Source organism: Podarcis liolepis, assembly GCF_965112155.1.
Source record: "Podarcis liolepis genome assembly, chromosome: 15".
NCBI classification, from domain to species: Eukaryota; Metazoa; Chordata; class Lepidosauria; order Squamata; family Lacertidae; genus Podarcis; species Podarcis liolepis.
This window is the reverse complement of record NC_139566.1, coordinates 20,206,590-20,222,326: the sequence shown is the minus strand read 5'-3', so window position 1 is coordinate 20,222,326 and position 15,737 is coordinate 20,206,590. Positions and strand designations below refer to the sequence as shown.

The 15,737-nt window shown below is 46.9% G+C and overlaps 2 protein-coding genes across 2 annotated transcripts; one reads left to right on the top strand and one right to left on the bottom strand.

Annotated features, from left to right (window-relative positions):
• Positions 1–2,553: 2,553 nt before the first annotated feature.
• On the bottom strand, positions 2,554–5,710 carry CCDC87 (coiled-coil domain containing 87). Its single transcript, XM_083478542.1, has one exon. It carries the CDS (start codon positions 5,539–5,541, stop codon positions 2,944–2,946), a length of 2,598 nt encoding a protein of 865 aa, XP_083334668.1. The 5' UTR covers positions 5,542–5,710; the 3' UTR covers positions 2,554–2,943.
• A 56-nt stretch (positions 5,711–5,766) lies between these two features.
• CCS (copper chaperone for superoxide dismutase) lies at positions 5,767–14,966 on the top strand. Its single transcript, XM_083478867.1, has 8 exons — positions 5,767–5,956; positions 6,801–6,873; positions 8,312–8,449; positions 10,184–10,364; positions 10,468–10,528; positions 11,558–11,635; positions 12,586–12,689; positions 13,708–14,966. The coding sequence occupies exons 1-8, from the start codon at positions 5,912–5,914 to the stop codon at positions 13,859–13,861; spliced, it is 834 nt and encodes a 277-aa protein (XP_083334993.1). The 5' UTR covers positions 5,767–5,911; the 3' UTR covers positions 13,862–14,966.
• The last annotated feature ends 771 nt before the right edge of the window (positions 14,967–15,737 follow it).

Sequence of the window (15,737 nt, the reverse complement as noted above, 5' to 3'; positions counted from 1 at the left end):
GGGACAGTGTAGCTATTTAGGCACCTGATGAGCGAACATTCCCTCTGCTGCAGGCCATCTGCAAAGTTCAGCCCCCTGCAAAACTGAAGGTTGATTTCTTTTTGCTCTCCTGAGTTAGGCTATTTCACTTCATTGTACAGCAGGATGTCTAAATGTCTTATTTATTGCTTCATTTGTCAGTTGCACAAGAACTATCATCTGAGGCCTAGGGAGATCAATCCCATCTGCTGTTTATTCCCGGCAGGAATTGGTTGGTCTGAAGTGAGCATCATTTCGTAATTCTATACATCTCCCTCTCCCCCGCACCCACAAGCCCATACGTGCATATTACTACAGCCCATAAAACAAAGGCTGAGTTAACCATATGGCCAAAAAGTTGCTTTGTGATGGTTAACATAGAGGTGCAGCCTCTTGAGTTAATACAGAGCTGTCCTTAGTGTTGAGTTGTTTACCCCTGTTTTAGCCTAAAATTGCAAATGTGTGTGGGAGGATGTGCCTATCCCTCGTGGGGACAACCCTTCTCACTTTCTAGCTGCCACTTGTTCACTTGAGAGAAACCCTGCTGTGATGTCAAAGAGCAACCACAAGGTGCTGCAAGGTGTGAGATTTACTGATCTCTACATGCATGTTCTGCCACTATCCCATTTTCCAGTTGCCTCATGCTAAGGGTTGGTTACAGTGCAATCCTAACCACATCTACTCAAAACACAGTGGGGCTCACTCCCAGGTAAGCAGGACTAGGTTTGTAGTCTTTGCTGAGATACAGCACAGGATGGGGGACCAAAGGCTTTATGCAGCTTGCTTTTGATGATGGATTAGAAGAGAGCTTACATCATGTAGGTGTTCTGAGAGGCACCTCCAAGAAACAAGGGACAGCAAAGCAGAAAGGGTGGAGCGCTGGTCTTGCTTATACTACAAGCCACATTTGGACCCAGAAAGCAACTTTCCTTGAAGTCAAACTGGACCTTTTCCTATTGTGCTTCCCCAGCTGCTTGTTCTGAGTCACATACCAGAGGTTTTATTCTGCTGGCATCTCAACTGTTTTCTCATAGAATCATAGAACTGTAGAGTTGGAAGGGACCCTAAGGATAATCTAGTCTAACCTCCTGCAATGCAGGAACATGCAGCTGTCCCTTATGGGGATCAAACCTGCAACCTTGGTGTTATCAGCACTATGCTGTAACCAACGGAGCTATCTTTTGGGTGTCAATGATAAACTTCTATCTGGTACACAAATTTATCTGTGCAGTAGTGCAAAGTGCTCATGGCATACCCTTTCTTCTTATAACCAGCAACTTTGGCCTGTGATTTTGTCATCCTGCTTCATTTGCAACAATTGATACAGTAGTTGATAGAAGGATCAGCAGGCATTTATTCAACCACCAAACTGGCCACCAATACTGAATATTTAATCCCTAAGGCATTTATACACCACACCCATCATCACCTGGTGGGGGCTGAGGTTGATGGAAGTTGTAATCCAAAATTTCTACAGGGCAATAGGGTGCAGGAAGTTGTACTGCTTTTCAGGCAGACCTCACAAAGCTATTTATCTGTTATTAAATCAGTATACCACCCTTCATCCAAAGATCTCAGGGGCAGTTCACAGCATAAAAAGACACAAGAACGAAAGCAAAGCAAAACAACCCCCCCAATACACATCTAAAAGTACATAGAATGTTAATTGGCCAAAGGCTTGGTTGAAGAGATGTTTTTGCCTGGTGCCTAAAGGTGTATAATGAAGGTGCCAGGCAAGCCTCCCTGGGGAGAGCATGCCACAAATGGGGAGCCACTGCAGAAAAGGTCCACTCTCATGTTACCAACCTGCAGACCTCTCCTGGAATCCATTTGCAATAGCCAGAGAAGACTGAAGAGGACTGAGTGGGGAGAAAGTTGGGTGTCTACTATAGAGATACGCAACTGGCAGCCCTGCCAAATCTATCCCCCCAAAGGATTTTAGCTGCCTCTTTGTTACTAACAGGTATGAATAGTTTCATATGATAGCATAACTACTTGAAAACCACTCTGGAATGAGGATTGTGGTCTTGGTTTCTACTGTAGGAAAACTAGCTGCTGACAACCACCACTGTTGCTCTACATCTACCCTCCACAACAACAACAACAACCGTTGCTCTACATCTACCCTCCAGTTGCCATGTAAGATTGATGGGTAAGCCAGGTCCCCCATTACTCAACTATGGGATGGAGCAGAACCCCACCTCCCCAGCTCCATCAAGGGCAACCTGTATTGTATGCTTGCAGTTTTGTAGAACCTGTAGTACAGTAGCCAAAACTCTGAAGACACACTAAATTGCCACATCTTGCTTCCTCCATCCCCCAGGGGCACTGACACAGGCTGGACACAACCTGTGCCAGAGGCCCTGGGGGATTGAAGAGAATGTGCATGGCAGGCACATCAGGATTCTTTGCAAAATCATGGTCTAATAGAATTCCGGATAAGATGGCAAGGTAAGCCATAGGGAAGAAATTCATAGCAGGCCTAATGTGGCCTGTAAGCAGTTACTTCAAAGATCATGGCAGCACTTCAAATCATGAGGACAAGAAACATTTTTAATTTGAGGATATCGGGGAACCTTAAATTCTTCATAGGATCCAATTCATTTGTGGATAAGGCACATCTCACAAACTGACAACCCTTCTGAAATTTGGAATGAGCTAAACATATTCTGGATGTTTGGTGCATGCCCACATTTTCCCCACCACCACTCTCTGCTCTTTCCCTTATTCCACCAATAGACCATGGCACTACAAACTGAATCTAGGTTGTTGGGGTCTGCCTCCATGTTTCTCAACCTTTGGCTTGGCTGAAGGAGAGGTCTGCTGGAAAAGTATGTGGATGAATTTGGTGCATGTGCAGAAAAGATGTCTTCTCCACTGCCATCTTGGTGTGTTGGCCATTGAGCTAAACAGTGGTACCAGTCTTTAAGTGATAGGAGGAAGTCTTCGAATTAGGCCCCTTTTCTGGACGACTCTCCTCAATGTATTGGCACGTCGCTCCTGCTGTAGCCAATAGAGCATCTCCACTGTGTCCCATGCCATCTTCTGCAGGTATGGGCGTCCCTTGTAGGTCACTGTGTCATTGTAAGACTCTTTGATATTGTTCAGGATGATATAGAGCTCTGAGTCATACTGGGCCAACTCAGAGCGCAAGCGGTTCCTGGTTCTGGATTCCTTCATTCGTGCTATGAAGGAGCGGGGGGCCAGGTCAAACAAGCGGTTTGGATTCGAAGCAGTTTCTTCAAACTGTTCCAAATCAGCCAGCAGGAGTTCTCGGTCCTGGATAGACCGTGCTGCTGTCTCCCAAGCTTGGAGCATGTCTGGAAGCAGCAAGTAATATGGGTTGGAGCTGTACTTAATTGCCATATCCAGCCTTTCCTGTTCAGAGAAATGAAGAACTGTCCACAGTCTTTCCAACCTTCTCTGAAAGACCTTGAGATCCTCAGATGTGTGGTCAGAGCAAAAAACATTTTCCAACCCCCGCAGCATGGCGCATTTGGAATTCCACTTCCCATGCTCAAACCCTTCCTTCTTGGTTTGAAGTTCAGCAGCTTTCTTTATCACGTCTCTCTTCACTTTCACTTGTTTCTTTACTTGCACCTCATCTAATACAGGCTGTTGCTCCTCATCTTCCTTAACGCTGTATAAATGAAATATCACTGGCAAATAGTCAGACTCCTTGGTGCCAATGTATTTCAAGTAATCGTCAGTGTTGAATGTTGCTTTCCACCATTTAAGCCAAGAGGTTTTTTTACCAGTATTTTTTTTGAAGGGTACATTTGGGCTCTCTGACACTTCCTCAGGGACAAATGGTCCAGGTGGCAGGATGTTACTCAGCTCTTTATTAATGACCTGTTCACTTTCCCCCCTAGTCAATGTTGAGGAAGCAAAGCACCCAGCTAGTTGAATGTTGGTTGCAGGGGATTCTATCATGGGCCCTAGGTCGAATTTCAAGTGGTCTTTTGGGATAGTATTCATTAGTTCCTTGTACATCTCCCTGACCTCTTCACCAGTCGAAAGATTTGCATCTAGAGACTTCACTGTAGCATTATCTATCTCTCCAAGGAGGTGGTTGTAAATTACTGGACATATCTCCATAGACACAGCTTCTACGTAGGTTCTTTCTGACACTTGCATATCAGCTGCCTTCACAACCATCCTTTCATTGACTTTAAAGTTCACTGTTGCAGCCTGAGGATGTGTGGCTGGGGCAGCAATCATGGTGTTCTTCCGTGACATCTCAAAGGACTCCTCTCGTTGCAGAGAGCAAAGTATTCTCTGAAGCTGCTCAAGGCGAACTTCATTAGTCTTGCGCCGTGTCAAGGCTTTAATGAGGGGAGGGAGCTCTAAATCCTCATCCTGCTCTCCTTTCTGCTGGCTGCTTTTCAGGACTGTTCTCTGTGCTAGTCTTCGGAGGTCCTCAGCCAGCCCGGCCATTCCCTTGAGCCCATCATCTTCAGTGGTCTCACCATAATGACAAGGCAGATCAGGACTGATAGGGCGCACAGATAAACGAATTCCAAGTTCATCTGCTAGGAGCTGTCCAACTCTCATATTGGGCAACGACTGGCTCCTCTTGAGACTGCTAGAAAGGGCATGCTTAACCCGCTGGAGTTTAGACCGATCTCCTAAAGTACTGGTGCGTGAGCATGGCATTGTCATCACATCAGACTGCATTTGTCTAAAGTGGCTACTAGAGCTCGGTCTTGGTAGATTTAACTGCTTTATTTTGTTCATGTCTAACAAAGGTAAGTCCTCCAATTCCTTGATATCCTTCGCTATCTTCTGTCTCATTGTTGGTATGTGAGGTTTCATAAGCTTGATGAAGTAGTCAATGCTGAAACGCAGATTGCATGCGTCCATCTGCGTTGACCTCCAACCCACCATACTAACCCGTTTCCTGTACGTTTCGGTCTGGCGGAGTTGCAGGGTCTTCGTGTCCATTATTAGGCGGTGGCGGACGGCTGCTACATTGAGGAGCCTGGAACAGTCTAGAGAGAGTTGAGCAGAGAAGCGAGTTAGGTTAGCACAGTCCGTGAAGACAGACAGTGCACGATGGCGCTCCATGACAGACAGATAGCGACGGAAAAGGTGCTGGCATACCAAGCCAATGTAAGTCACCAGGTGCTGGTAGAGTTCCCTATTTTCCTGGGGACTGAAGGCTGGGTCATACAGGGAACGTTGTACATCCTTAAAGATGTGCTTGACCTCAGTTAGGATGACCTGCTGGAAGGCCCGCTGGTGTGGGCTGGGTATTTGCTGCCACTGGGTCCCCACCTCCATCCGGCCTTTTAGCAGCTGCATGAGGTTGGCCAGGGAGATGGGCACAGGCACAGGCTTCTGCAGGGACGAGATGGCAGAGGACCCTTTGTCGATCGAGCTCCTCAACCTGGAGACGGTGGCCGGGAAGAGGGACAGGGGGGCGAGGATCCGCTGGTAGTGGTCATGCAGCTGCTGGTTGGCCTTTTCCGTGTTGTCTAGGGCGTATACCTCGCGCCGGGGAAGCGCGACAAACGAATTCATGGCGGGGAGCACGGCGGAAGCTGCAGCTGCAGCAGCGACAGCAACCCCAAAGTGGCTTATGGAGCGGTCGTCATGGTTACTCCACAACGGACTACTCGGCGCCAATCAGCTTCCCCGAGGGACGCTGAGCGCGAGAGTTTGGTTCCGGGCCTGGGAAAAGGGCGCGCGGACTCCGAAGAGGAGGGGGCAGGAAGTGACGTTATCAACTCCGTTTACTGCCCTTTTTACAGGACGAGTCGGTCGCCGATCATAGAGATGAGCTAGAGTGGCAGGTCAGCGTCTTCCGGGTTCCTGTTTTGTGTTTGTACAAGCGGGTCCGGCGGGCAACATTTCCCCGTGAAGGAAAAGGAAGAAGGAGGCGGCGGCGGCGATGGAAGCACCTCCAGGAAGCGGTGGAGGCAGCAGCAGTTGCAAGGTGGGATAGAATCCCCCGCCGGGGGTGGGCCACTAATTTCTTTGCCCAGCCGTTATCTCGCCTTAAAAAGCAGAGGCATGACATGCAGAAATCTAGCAGGCGAAGTTTTTTTCCTCGCCGCGTCTGCCCCTGTTGTGTTTCTGCCTGCTATGGCAAACATGCAGGAAGCCTTCCGTGAGGGTGGGTGGAATTGTTACCTTTTATCGGATGGTTGGAGAAACGGGCGGGGGATCGTTCAGCGGCAGAACAGACGTGCAAAGTCCTCCTCCAACGGTAGCTCCAGTTAGGAAGGATCGCGCAGCGAGGAATGGAAAGGCCCTGGAAAGCCATTTCCAGTCAGAAGAGACAATACTCAACTAGATGGACACATAATCTGCCATGGTGAAATACAGCTTACATATACACAATAAAGATATAGCTTTAGTGTTTAATTGCTTTTTAATGAATATATTTTCATGCTTTTATCTTTTAAGTTGCCTTGATTACCGGTTTGGGGGAAAGGCGGGATATAAAGATGATGATGATAAACGTGCAGGTTTAGGGTGTCCATGGATAGGGTATGAAGCAGAAAGACTGTTGAATGGGTGAAGGATTCAAACTACTGCTCCTAACATAGTACTAACCTTATCCTGTGAACATAATGTGCTAAGGAGGACCACCTGCCCACCAGGTTCAGCACTGTTCCCCCTGCTTTCCTTGAATAGTGTCTGGTAATTTGAAATCATGTTCCAGCTGCAGATCAGTAAGAGATATTCTGCATTCTACATAAAATGACATTTTTCTTTCTTTCCTTTTTTAAATAAGCAGCTTTGGACTCATATGAGCTTCTCTCGCTTTTTTACAGCTGGAGTTTGCTGTCCAGATGGTGTGTCAGAATTGTGTTGAGGCCATTCAGTCATCTCTGCAGGGAATACCAGGTGATCAGATGATGAAGGCCTGTGGCATTTGTCAGGATCCTATGGCCCTCCAGATGCTGTTGAACTCCAACTACCATCAGCCCTAGCCAGCAAGGATGATGGTGGTTGAAGTTGGAACAACATCTGAAGTGACAATTCTTAACCCCTTCCAGGGAGTGGGCATTTTTCCTGTTCCTTGGGTGCACTGCAATTTTATTTTTCCCCACTGCTCACATTGGCCCTCCTCAGAAAGCGCAGCAGTACTAAAAAAATGTGTTACAATATCAGCACAATTGTCCATCTAGGTCTTCATCTTGTCTACAGCTACCATACAACATCAAAAGCCTTTCTCCAGGTTCTTCTGTCTAAATCTGCCAAGATAAGTGTGGGGAATCTTTGGCCATCCATATATCTCTGAACTTACAGCTCCCATCATATCTGGCAGTGCTTGCTGGAGCTGATAGGCGCTGTTGATCAGCAACATCTGGAAAGCCAAAGGTTTCCCACACCTCCTCTGGCAGAAGGGCCTTTTTAATGGAACAAAATACTCAGGGAGGTCCATCAAACCTAGATACTACCTGGCTTCAGGTGGCAGGTTAATTCCTGAGTTTTTGGGCTTGTTCTTCTTTTCTCTGATAAACTGTTCCCCACTCTCCCTGCCAGGTGTTTGTATCATTTTCTTGATTTGTGCTGTTTTTTATTTTAATTGTTAGCTACCTTGTGACATTGCTAAAACATATGGCTATCCATTTAAAAAAGGAACAGTGACTATACAGATGCCACCAGGAGAATAAGAAGCAGGGGTAAAGATATCTCATAAGGCCACTGAACCTATGCCAAAAAAATCCAGACAAAGTCACGCCAAAGTGACATTTTGGTCTGCTGTCTTGCTTCAGAATGGCAACCAATGCCCAAACAGTGACAACAACAGCTACCCCCAGTGTGGGAACCCTAGTGCCAAATTTGGCAAAAGAGGTAGCCAGACCTATGGAGAACAGATAGATAGAAAGACAGACAAATCACTTTCTAAAATATATAGCAGATTGGTGGTACTCAACAGGCAGGTTTTAGTGGGAGGACTCATACTGTTGGAATGGTCCTCAGGGGTCATCTAGTCCAACCCCCTGCCAGTGTAGGAAATTTATTACCACAGCATCCCTGATCACTGGCCATCCAGATTGTGTTTCGAAACCTCCAGCAAAGTTGGGAGTCCACCACCTTCCAAGGCAGTTGGTTCCACAGCCAGAACACCTACGCCATCAGGAAGGTCTTCTGAATGTTTTGTGTTAAGGATAAAGGAGGAGACTCTTGTTATGAGTAAAAGTGGTGGCTTGTCAGGGGAGCAGGGCAGTTTAATGGACTAGTGTGGAATGCAACAGTTGCATCATGGCAGTGACTTCTGTCTTTGCACTTCACCTTCTCCTTCCCTATCTCTTTCCACCTCCTACCTCTTCCTCAGGCCTCCAGGTGCTTAACGTCCAGCTGGAATCACAGAGTGTGCTGGTGGAGACTAGCCTTGGTGCTGAGAAGGTCCAAAGCCTATTGGAGAGCACCGGACGTAGTGCTGTGCTGAAAGGGATGGGGGCTGCTGTGCCTGGTAAGCTGATTCTGCCTCACCTCCTTCCAGCTTCCCACCTAGAATATCTCCACAACAAACTTCAAAACTGGTTTTCAATAGGTGCCAAGCATCATGGCTTCTTCATCTCCTCCCAAATGAATATTGGCAATTTTAGCTAACTAGGGGGTTGGGGGAGGGGCGGGCTAAGGATTTTTATCAGAAAATGTGCTGGTACAGAGAAGAACAGTGGCTAGAGCAGGAGTTGTCAACCTCCTCTCCTGCCACCGAGAGTGACATTTGCTCATGGGCAACTTGTCAGTGGCTGTCTGCCATCTCTCTTTCTCCACCCATCAGTCTGTGTGGGGGGTCGACAAGCCATCCTTGCCAAAGGCCTAAATGGGTAACTTGCAGAGGACATTTGACCTTAGGCCTAGGGCTAGATCACTGGATCAGAGTAGACTCATGGAAATTAATTAACATGACTAATTTAAGGCCATTAATTTTAATAATCCACTCTAAGTAGAACTTAGTTGGATACCACCCATGATTGCCCACCACCACCAAAACTGATAAGTGGGGATGGGGAAGATAGTGACCAAGCGGGGTTGAATTCCCTGTGCACCATCTGATGGCTGGAGGGTTGCAATTCTGCTTTCTACACAGATGGGCTGCATGTGTCAGTTCCCCACCAGAACTGGCATATGCAGCTGAACTTAGCAGGACTGAATCCTCTGCCCATCTGCAGGTTTATCCCTGCGAGATGCAGGGATCAGCTCTGTGTGCCACTTTAAGTCCTGGAAAGTCAAGCAAGGGAAAACTCCCTGCTCAGTACCCATAGGCTTTTCACAGGAGTTGACAGCACCCATCAAACATTGTGATGATGTCATCTGATTGACAGGTAGCCGTGGTTTAACCACAACAGCCTTGCAGGCAAAAATGAGAACCCCTAGCAAGCTAAGGGTGTCCCATGGGTCAGAAGTTTCTCACCCCTGTCCTAGGGCCACAGGCTGCCTACCCCTGTTCTAGAGCGTTCGTCGTGATTGCAGGAGTTGCAGATTCTCTCGCCCTCCCTGCTTATGTGTAAAAGCATCATTATTAACAACACAGTTTCTTCATAAGTTCCAACTTTAACTTAAGATTTCTGCCTTAAGGTTCCACCCTAAGATCACAGTCACAGCAACATTGTTTTCCCACAATATTTTTCCCCCACAGAGGAAGTGATGGCCGATCTACTTTCGGTTTCCCAGCCACAAGAAGAAAAAAAGAAAGAAATATTTTCCCTCAGTTGCTTAATCTTTATCGTCAACCATAAATTGGGCTTTTTGCTCTGCCTTAGACACTTTAACGACTAGTTTTCTCTCTTTTATTAAAGACAGAAAGTGGCTCTTGCAAGTTTTTCGACAGTGAGTTTTCATCTGCCGGCTGATAAATCTCGCTAAGTTATAGGCTATCCTGTCCCAAAAATGTTTAAGGGAGGATGCAGAACTTATGAAGGGTTCTTATGAGGAGTTCGGATGCAGTGTCAGTTTAGACAGCAGAAAACAGTTTTGATCAGAGCACTTGAGGTTACTCCCTTGATCACTCTTTATCCCACTGTGATTTCGTCTGATTACCATCAATCACCACAAAATTAACCTCTGTCAGCAGAGAGTAGACAGAGAGGCAGTCAGTCCGCCATTTCCTCCCCTGGAAGTCTCTTGGTCCTGAGAGTGACGTGTGCAAGGGAACTCCTCGAAGCAAGCAGCAAACTTGTGCGACCTCTTCCCTTTATAGGGAGTCTCGGTGCTGCCGCTGTGGCAATGGTGTCTGGCCCAGGGTTGGTCCAGGGTGTGGTGAGGTTCTTGCAGCTGTCCCCACAAACCTGCCTCATTGATGGCGCCATTGATGGTCTGGAGCCGGGGCTGCACGGCCTGCATGTGCATGAGTTTGGGGATGTCACCAATTCCTGCGACAGGTGAGAGGCATTAACAGGCACCTTCTGAGGCGTCTCCTTGGCTTTAGGGAGCCCTTTCTTTCACTGACTCTCGGTATCAAAACTTTTCTTGTCTCTCAAACAGCTGTGGAGACCACTTCAATCCTCATGGGGAATGTCATGGGGGTCCCCAGGATGTTCATAGGGTGAGTTTGTGGCATCACCAGGTATTAAATTACTTAAGGCAGGGGTGGGAACCCTCCAGGTTCCTCCTGGTGTTGAGGTGGTTGTCTTGTTTTCATATTGATGAGTGCTGTGCTTTAACTCTGCATTATTTTTTTTGCTCTTAAGTCACCACAAGACTGTTTTTTAACTAGGTGACTGATAAATGAAATTAATTGTTAACCAGGACCATGAGCCAGTTTAAAGAACTTTCAGTTGATTAATTACGGTAACCAAGTGTGTAACTGATTGAATACTGATAATGTACAAGCTATTGCTCATTTGTTAGAAGTGGCATCCTTCTTTCGTTCCCTATTGCAATAACTTTTCAGATCCACAATAACCTCAAAAATAAAGAACCGTGTCCTGAACTCTCATTATCTCCAATTAAAACCTACCCATAGTGATTCAAAATTTATTTCCCACCAATTAATAATAAAGTAACTGAATGAAATGAAATATTTGCAGCCCTGATTTGGGACCCACTTCCAATTTTGGGAGTTAAGGGCAGGCTAAACATCCATTTGTGGGTGTGATCCAGTGGTGTGAACTTTTATTTCTGAGTAGTCCAGCTTTTCGTTAAAAAAACCCAAGAAGTGGGGAGAGGGTGAGCGTTGAAGGAGAGGCAAGCACCTTTTGCCTTCTTCAGGGAAAGGCAACATTTGGTGAAAGCTCTTTAGAATCAGACGAATTTGGTGTAGCACTCGCAGGTTCTCTCGGGCTGCCAAACTGACTTCCACCAACAACTTTTTCTGCTTCCCTGCCAAGCTCATGGGGAGATCCCTGCCTAAGCCCATGCATGGTCCCTCACAATGTAGACTGCACTCTTCCAACTGTTACTTGATGGGCTGGCTGGGAGCATGGTTGTGATGGGGAGAAAGGTGTGCAGGGAGGCAAGGGATTAACATTGTGTTGTGTGTATGAGAGGGAGGGACAGAGAAAGGGAACAAATATAGTGGTTTTGGGCTGAGCTGCCCAGAATCTAACTGTGCTTCCTGGGGCTCTGTTTGCAGCATGCTGGGGATCTTGGAAATATCTTGGCAGCTGATGATGGAAGGGCTTCCTTCCGGATGGAAGACAACCAGCTGAAGGTGAGGCTTCCTGGAGGATGTGAGGAGCACAGTGAGTGGGCTTGTGATCAAAAAACTGATGGAAACAACAGGACACAGGGCAGCTGGTTCCTTTTTCCTTCCATTTTCTTCAGAATCAATAGATCCCTTCTTACAGTGTAGGAAAATTTTATAGTTTGATTGTTCATTAACTCCTGTAGGGATGGCGTTGCAGGGTGAGGGCACACCCTCCTCCGCAGCATAAGACAAGCTACAGCTGTCTAGCCGCCATGCCCACTCCTTGACCTTTTGTCTCCTCAGCAGTGTTCCATGTCCTGACCTTTACCTCATTTCCCCCTGTAATGGGAACATGATGTGGTGGAGCAAGTTGCGTAGATAACTAGGCAACACCCAGGAGGCTTGGGATTGGAGAAGTATAAAGGGCAAAGCCCTGAATGTATCTTGCTGGTTTTGCATATTTTGCTGATAAAAAGAGCCTTTGCTAAGCTAGCAATCAGCTTGGTCCTGCACAGCTCACTTGCATCCCAACTCCCGTGTCGGCTCTGTTATGTCTACAAACTCCAGTATCTTTTCCACAGAGCAAACCTTGTGCTGTATTCAACAGACTTTCCTGAGCTCCCTCCTATCAATGGACATCACACCCACCCCTGCCTCAAGGCTTTGTGTGACGCACTTCCCAGTCAAAATGACCTTTCTGTGGTGTTGCTCATGAAACCTGCTTTGCTTGTCAGTTTTCTTCTGTTGTTGGCAGCTTCTCTCAGAGCATTGACAGTGGTCAGGAACACACCGCGTTGCAGCACTTCATCCAGTGGCCAAACAGTTTTGTTATGACCCAATAGTTTGGGCAGAGTTGTTTTCAGTTTAGGATCAAGTACAATAGTGCCCTTTGCACGGCCAGCATTGCTGGGAGCTGCCACCATCACTAGAGCGACAAGGACTGGTTGCACATGCATTGCTATGCTCCATTTTAGGTTCATGACATCATTGGCCGCTCACTGGTGGTAGACGCAGGGCAGGACGACTTGGGCCGCGGAAGCCACCCGCTTTCAAAAGTCACTGGAAATTCGGGTGAGAGGTAAGAAGGATTAGAGTTTATTGATTTCTCTTTGTCTGCTGCAAGGTGGGGCACCTGACCTAGGAAGCTGTCTAAAACCGGGGCAGATTCTTTGTCCATCAGACATAGCATTGCCTACTCTGGCTCACTGAAAACCAACATGGTCTTTGGCAGACCCAAGTCTTTCCTGCTACCTGGAGGTATTTCTTGCCTGGACTCCTCAGAGCCTTGAGGAAAAGGTTAGCCAGTGATTGATCGCACAACTGGTTTTCCATTTAAACAGGTACAGCAGGGTGAGGAACCGTCAGCATGTAGACCTCCAGGCCTCCCCATTCGGTCCATGAGGCCATTTTCAGTAGGCCACGCCACCCATATGGCATGGGCAAAGGGCGAAACTTCAGAGGAGCAGTCGGGAGCTTAAAGCTCCCAGTTGTTCTTTGGTCAAGCAAGGTGCACTCATAAGACTGCTCCTTCACACCCACACCCACAGCCTCCCACCGGTGCTTCTCCTTCAAACTTCTGCTTTGCAAAAACAGGGCACCTGGTAACATTCTGACATCCAGTAGGTGTCCCCAACCACTTGTAAAATTTTGTTGCGGGGGTGGGAGGTATAGGATAAGGATCCTGTTCTTGCCAGCCAGATCGTTTCCCCACCCACCACGATATGCAGTGCATCTCTGGAGTTGGATTTGACTGTGTCTAGTCTGCTGGGTCTTCTTCTGTGTGTGTGGATGGTTTCTTAATATCATTTTTTAAACATACCCAAGTCTTTCCAGAGCTTGATCTGTGGGAAGGCAGCTGCAAAACTATTTTAAGTCAATAATGCACCGGTTCTCAACCTGTGGGTCCCCAGATGTTGTTGGACTACAACTCCCATCCCTGAGCTCTGGCCTTGCTAGCTAGGGGAGATGGGAGTTGTAGTTCAACAACATCTGGGGACCCACAGGTTGAGAAAGGCTGCAATAATGGGATGCAGAGACCTGGTCTAGTGGTCCTCTCTGCAGCTAAGGACTTAAGCCGCCTTCCTTTTCCTTCCTAGAGTGGCCTGTGGAATCATTGCGCGCTCTGCCGGCCTCTTCCAGAACCCCAAGAAAATATGCACCTGCGATGGAGTGACGCTGTGGGAAGAACGGGAGCGGCCTGCAGCCAGACCAGACCGGAAAGCTGCTGGCCAACCCACCCCTCATCTCTAGGCTTTGAAGTTCTGCCCAGGCCCTCTTTGGGCTAGGACATCCCAAGGGTTCCAGCTGCTTTCATTTTCCTGTGTGTCCTAAGTGCAATGTGTTAGGCAGGAGTTCAACAGGTGCTGCTTTGTAGTGGCGTAGTAATGGCAAGCGCTTAGCCCCTTGAATGTCTTAATTGTGAAGTTCTTAAAAGGCACTGGAGGAGGAAATGTAGCCTATTCTGCAATGACATGGTAAAGCATCAGTCCTTGTGAGGTATGTGTCATATGAATTATATCCCTTGTCTGAATTCTAAAATAGTCATTTATGAGCAAAGAGTTTGTTGGAAAGTGTTGTTGCTCTTCCAGTGTCTTTGGGCCACCCATAAACAAATCTGCTAGCTTTATCTTTGGGTGTTTCAAGTGCCTTATTTTCAGACACACTCATTTTGATTGTAGCCAATGAGTCCTACTCTCAAGTATATCCATTGGAAATCAGTGGACTTAAGTTAATCATGGCCCTTGGTTTCAATGGGTCTACTCTGGTAGGACTTCGCTGGCTGCTTCTCACTTTCTTGACCTTCTCTGTTGCCAATTAAGGATCTTGATTGAACTTTGGAGGTGGTGTTTCCTGCGATAAACCTTCACTGTGATTCTGTATATAATACAGGGTAAATGAACACAACACTTAACCATTGGTACTCCAGGTCTTGTTGGACTCCCAACTCCCATCAGCCTTGGCCATTGGCCAGTGTTGGCTGGGGCTGTAGAGAGTTGAAGTCCCAGAACACCTGAAGGGACCCACAGGTTTCCCATCCTTGCCCTTGGGACACAGAGTTGGGAAAAGTAATGGGTGGCTATCCCCCCCCCCTCTTTCAGTGCATGTTTAATGAGCAGAATAGGGAAACTAATCCACCTTAATAATTGTGAGTATGGAAACACAGGAGGGGGCGTTATTGTGAATTAATAAATAAATGCACAGTAGTTGTCATGTTGGGTTTGTGGCTGCCTTATGTGCTACAGTGCATATTTGGGGAGATGGGAAGGGGAATCCATGACTTCTGAGGTGTGCATACTCTAGACCCATGCCATTATGCTCTTAATAGAACCATTAAAACTTAAAATTCTTTTTAGTAGCTATCCAGTCTTATTTGGCTTGACATGTTCATTGGTGTGTATATCTGGCATGAGAGCAATGTTTTGTGGTGTATTCAGAGAATTCCTGAAGTTTGCATTTTTTTCTTTCATGCTTTGCCTGGGACAGAAGCATAACATGTCTGCCTTATGTGTAAAGCTAAGCAGGGTCTGGGACCCTTTCAACTCTACCTATCAGGAATTTCCTTGCATAGAAGTCACTCAAGTTTGTGGGATTTTCAGCTGAACACTGAATTTGAGCTAGGAAGGGAAGGAGTTTGAGACCATTTAATAACTCAGAAACAAACAAGATGGAGGTACTGGTATGCCCTAAGGAACCCTGTTTGCAGAAGAATCCCGCACCCCAAAATGTCATTGAGGACAGTGCCTGCTGTAGCTGAAGAATGTCATGCTGATTTGGGGGAAAGGGGAGGTTGGGAATTTGACTGGAATATCCTGTGGTAAGGAATGGCTAGAACCTTGAGCAGAACTCCTGTTAGGAGGTAAGGGAACATTGCAACATTCTGTTGAAGGTCCCACTAGTAAGATGCAAATTATAAAGTGCATCAAATAATGGTCTTATGGTGGGGGGAGGACATGCAGTTGCCCGGTTAAAGGTATGTTACATTCTTGGATTTCTCATTTTGGGGGCAAAGTTGCTTCCACTCTGCTCTGACTCAAAAAAGCTTATGCCATAATAACTTTGTTGGTCTTTAAGGTATCACACTACAATATGTTAACACAGCTATTCCTCTGGAAAGGAAAAAGTAATA

Excerpts from the sequence above, each read along its gene's own strand:
- CCDC87 (XM_083478542.1), bottom strand. The coding sequence starts at position 5,541 with ATGAATTCGTTTGTCGCGCTTCCCCGGCGCGAGGTATACGCCCTAGAC.
- CCS (XM_083478867.1), top strand. The coding sequence starts at position 5,912 with ATGGAAGCACCTCCAGGAAGCGGTGGAGGCAGCAGCAGTTGCAAG. Across the intron at positions 5,957-6,800 it reads GAGGCAGCAGCAGTTGCAAG|CTGGAGTTTGCTGTCCAGAT; the intron begins GTGGGATAGAAT and ends GCTTTTTTACAG. Across the intron at positions 11,636-12,585 it reads TGGAAGACAACCAGCTGAAG|GTTCATGACATCATTGGCCG; the intron begins GTGAGGCTTCCT and ends GCTCCATTTTAG.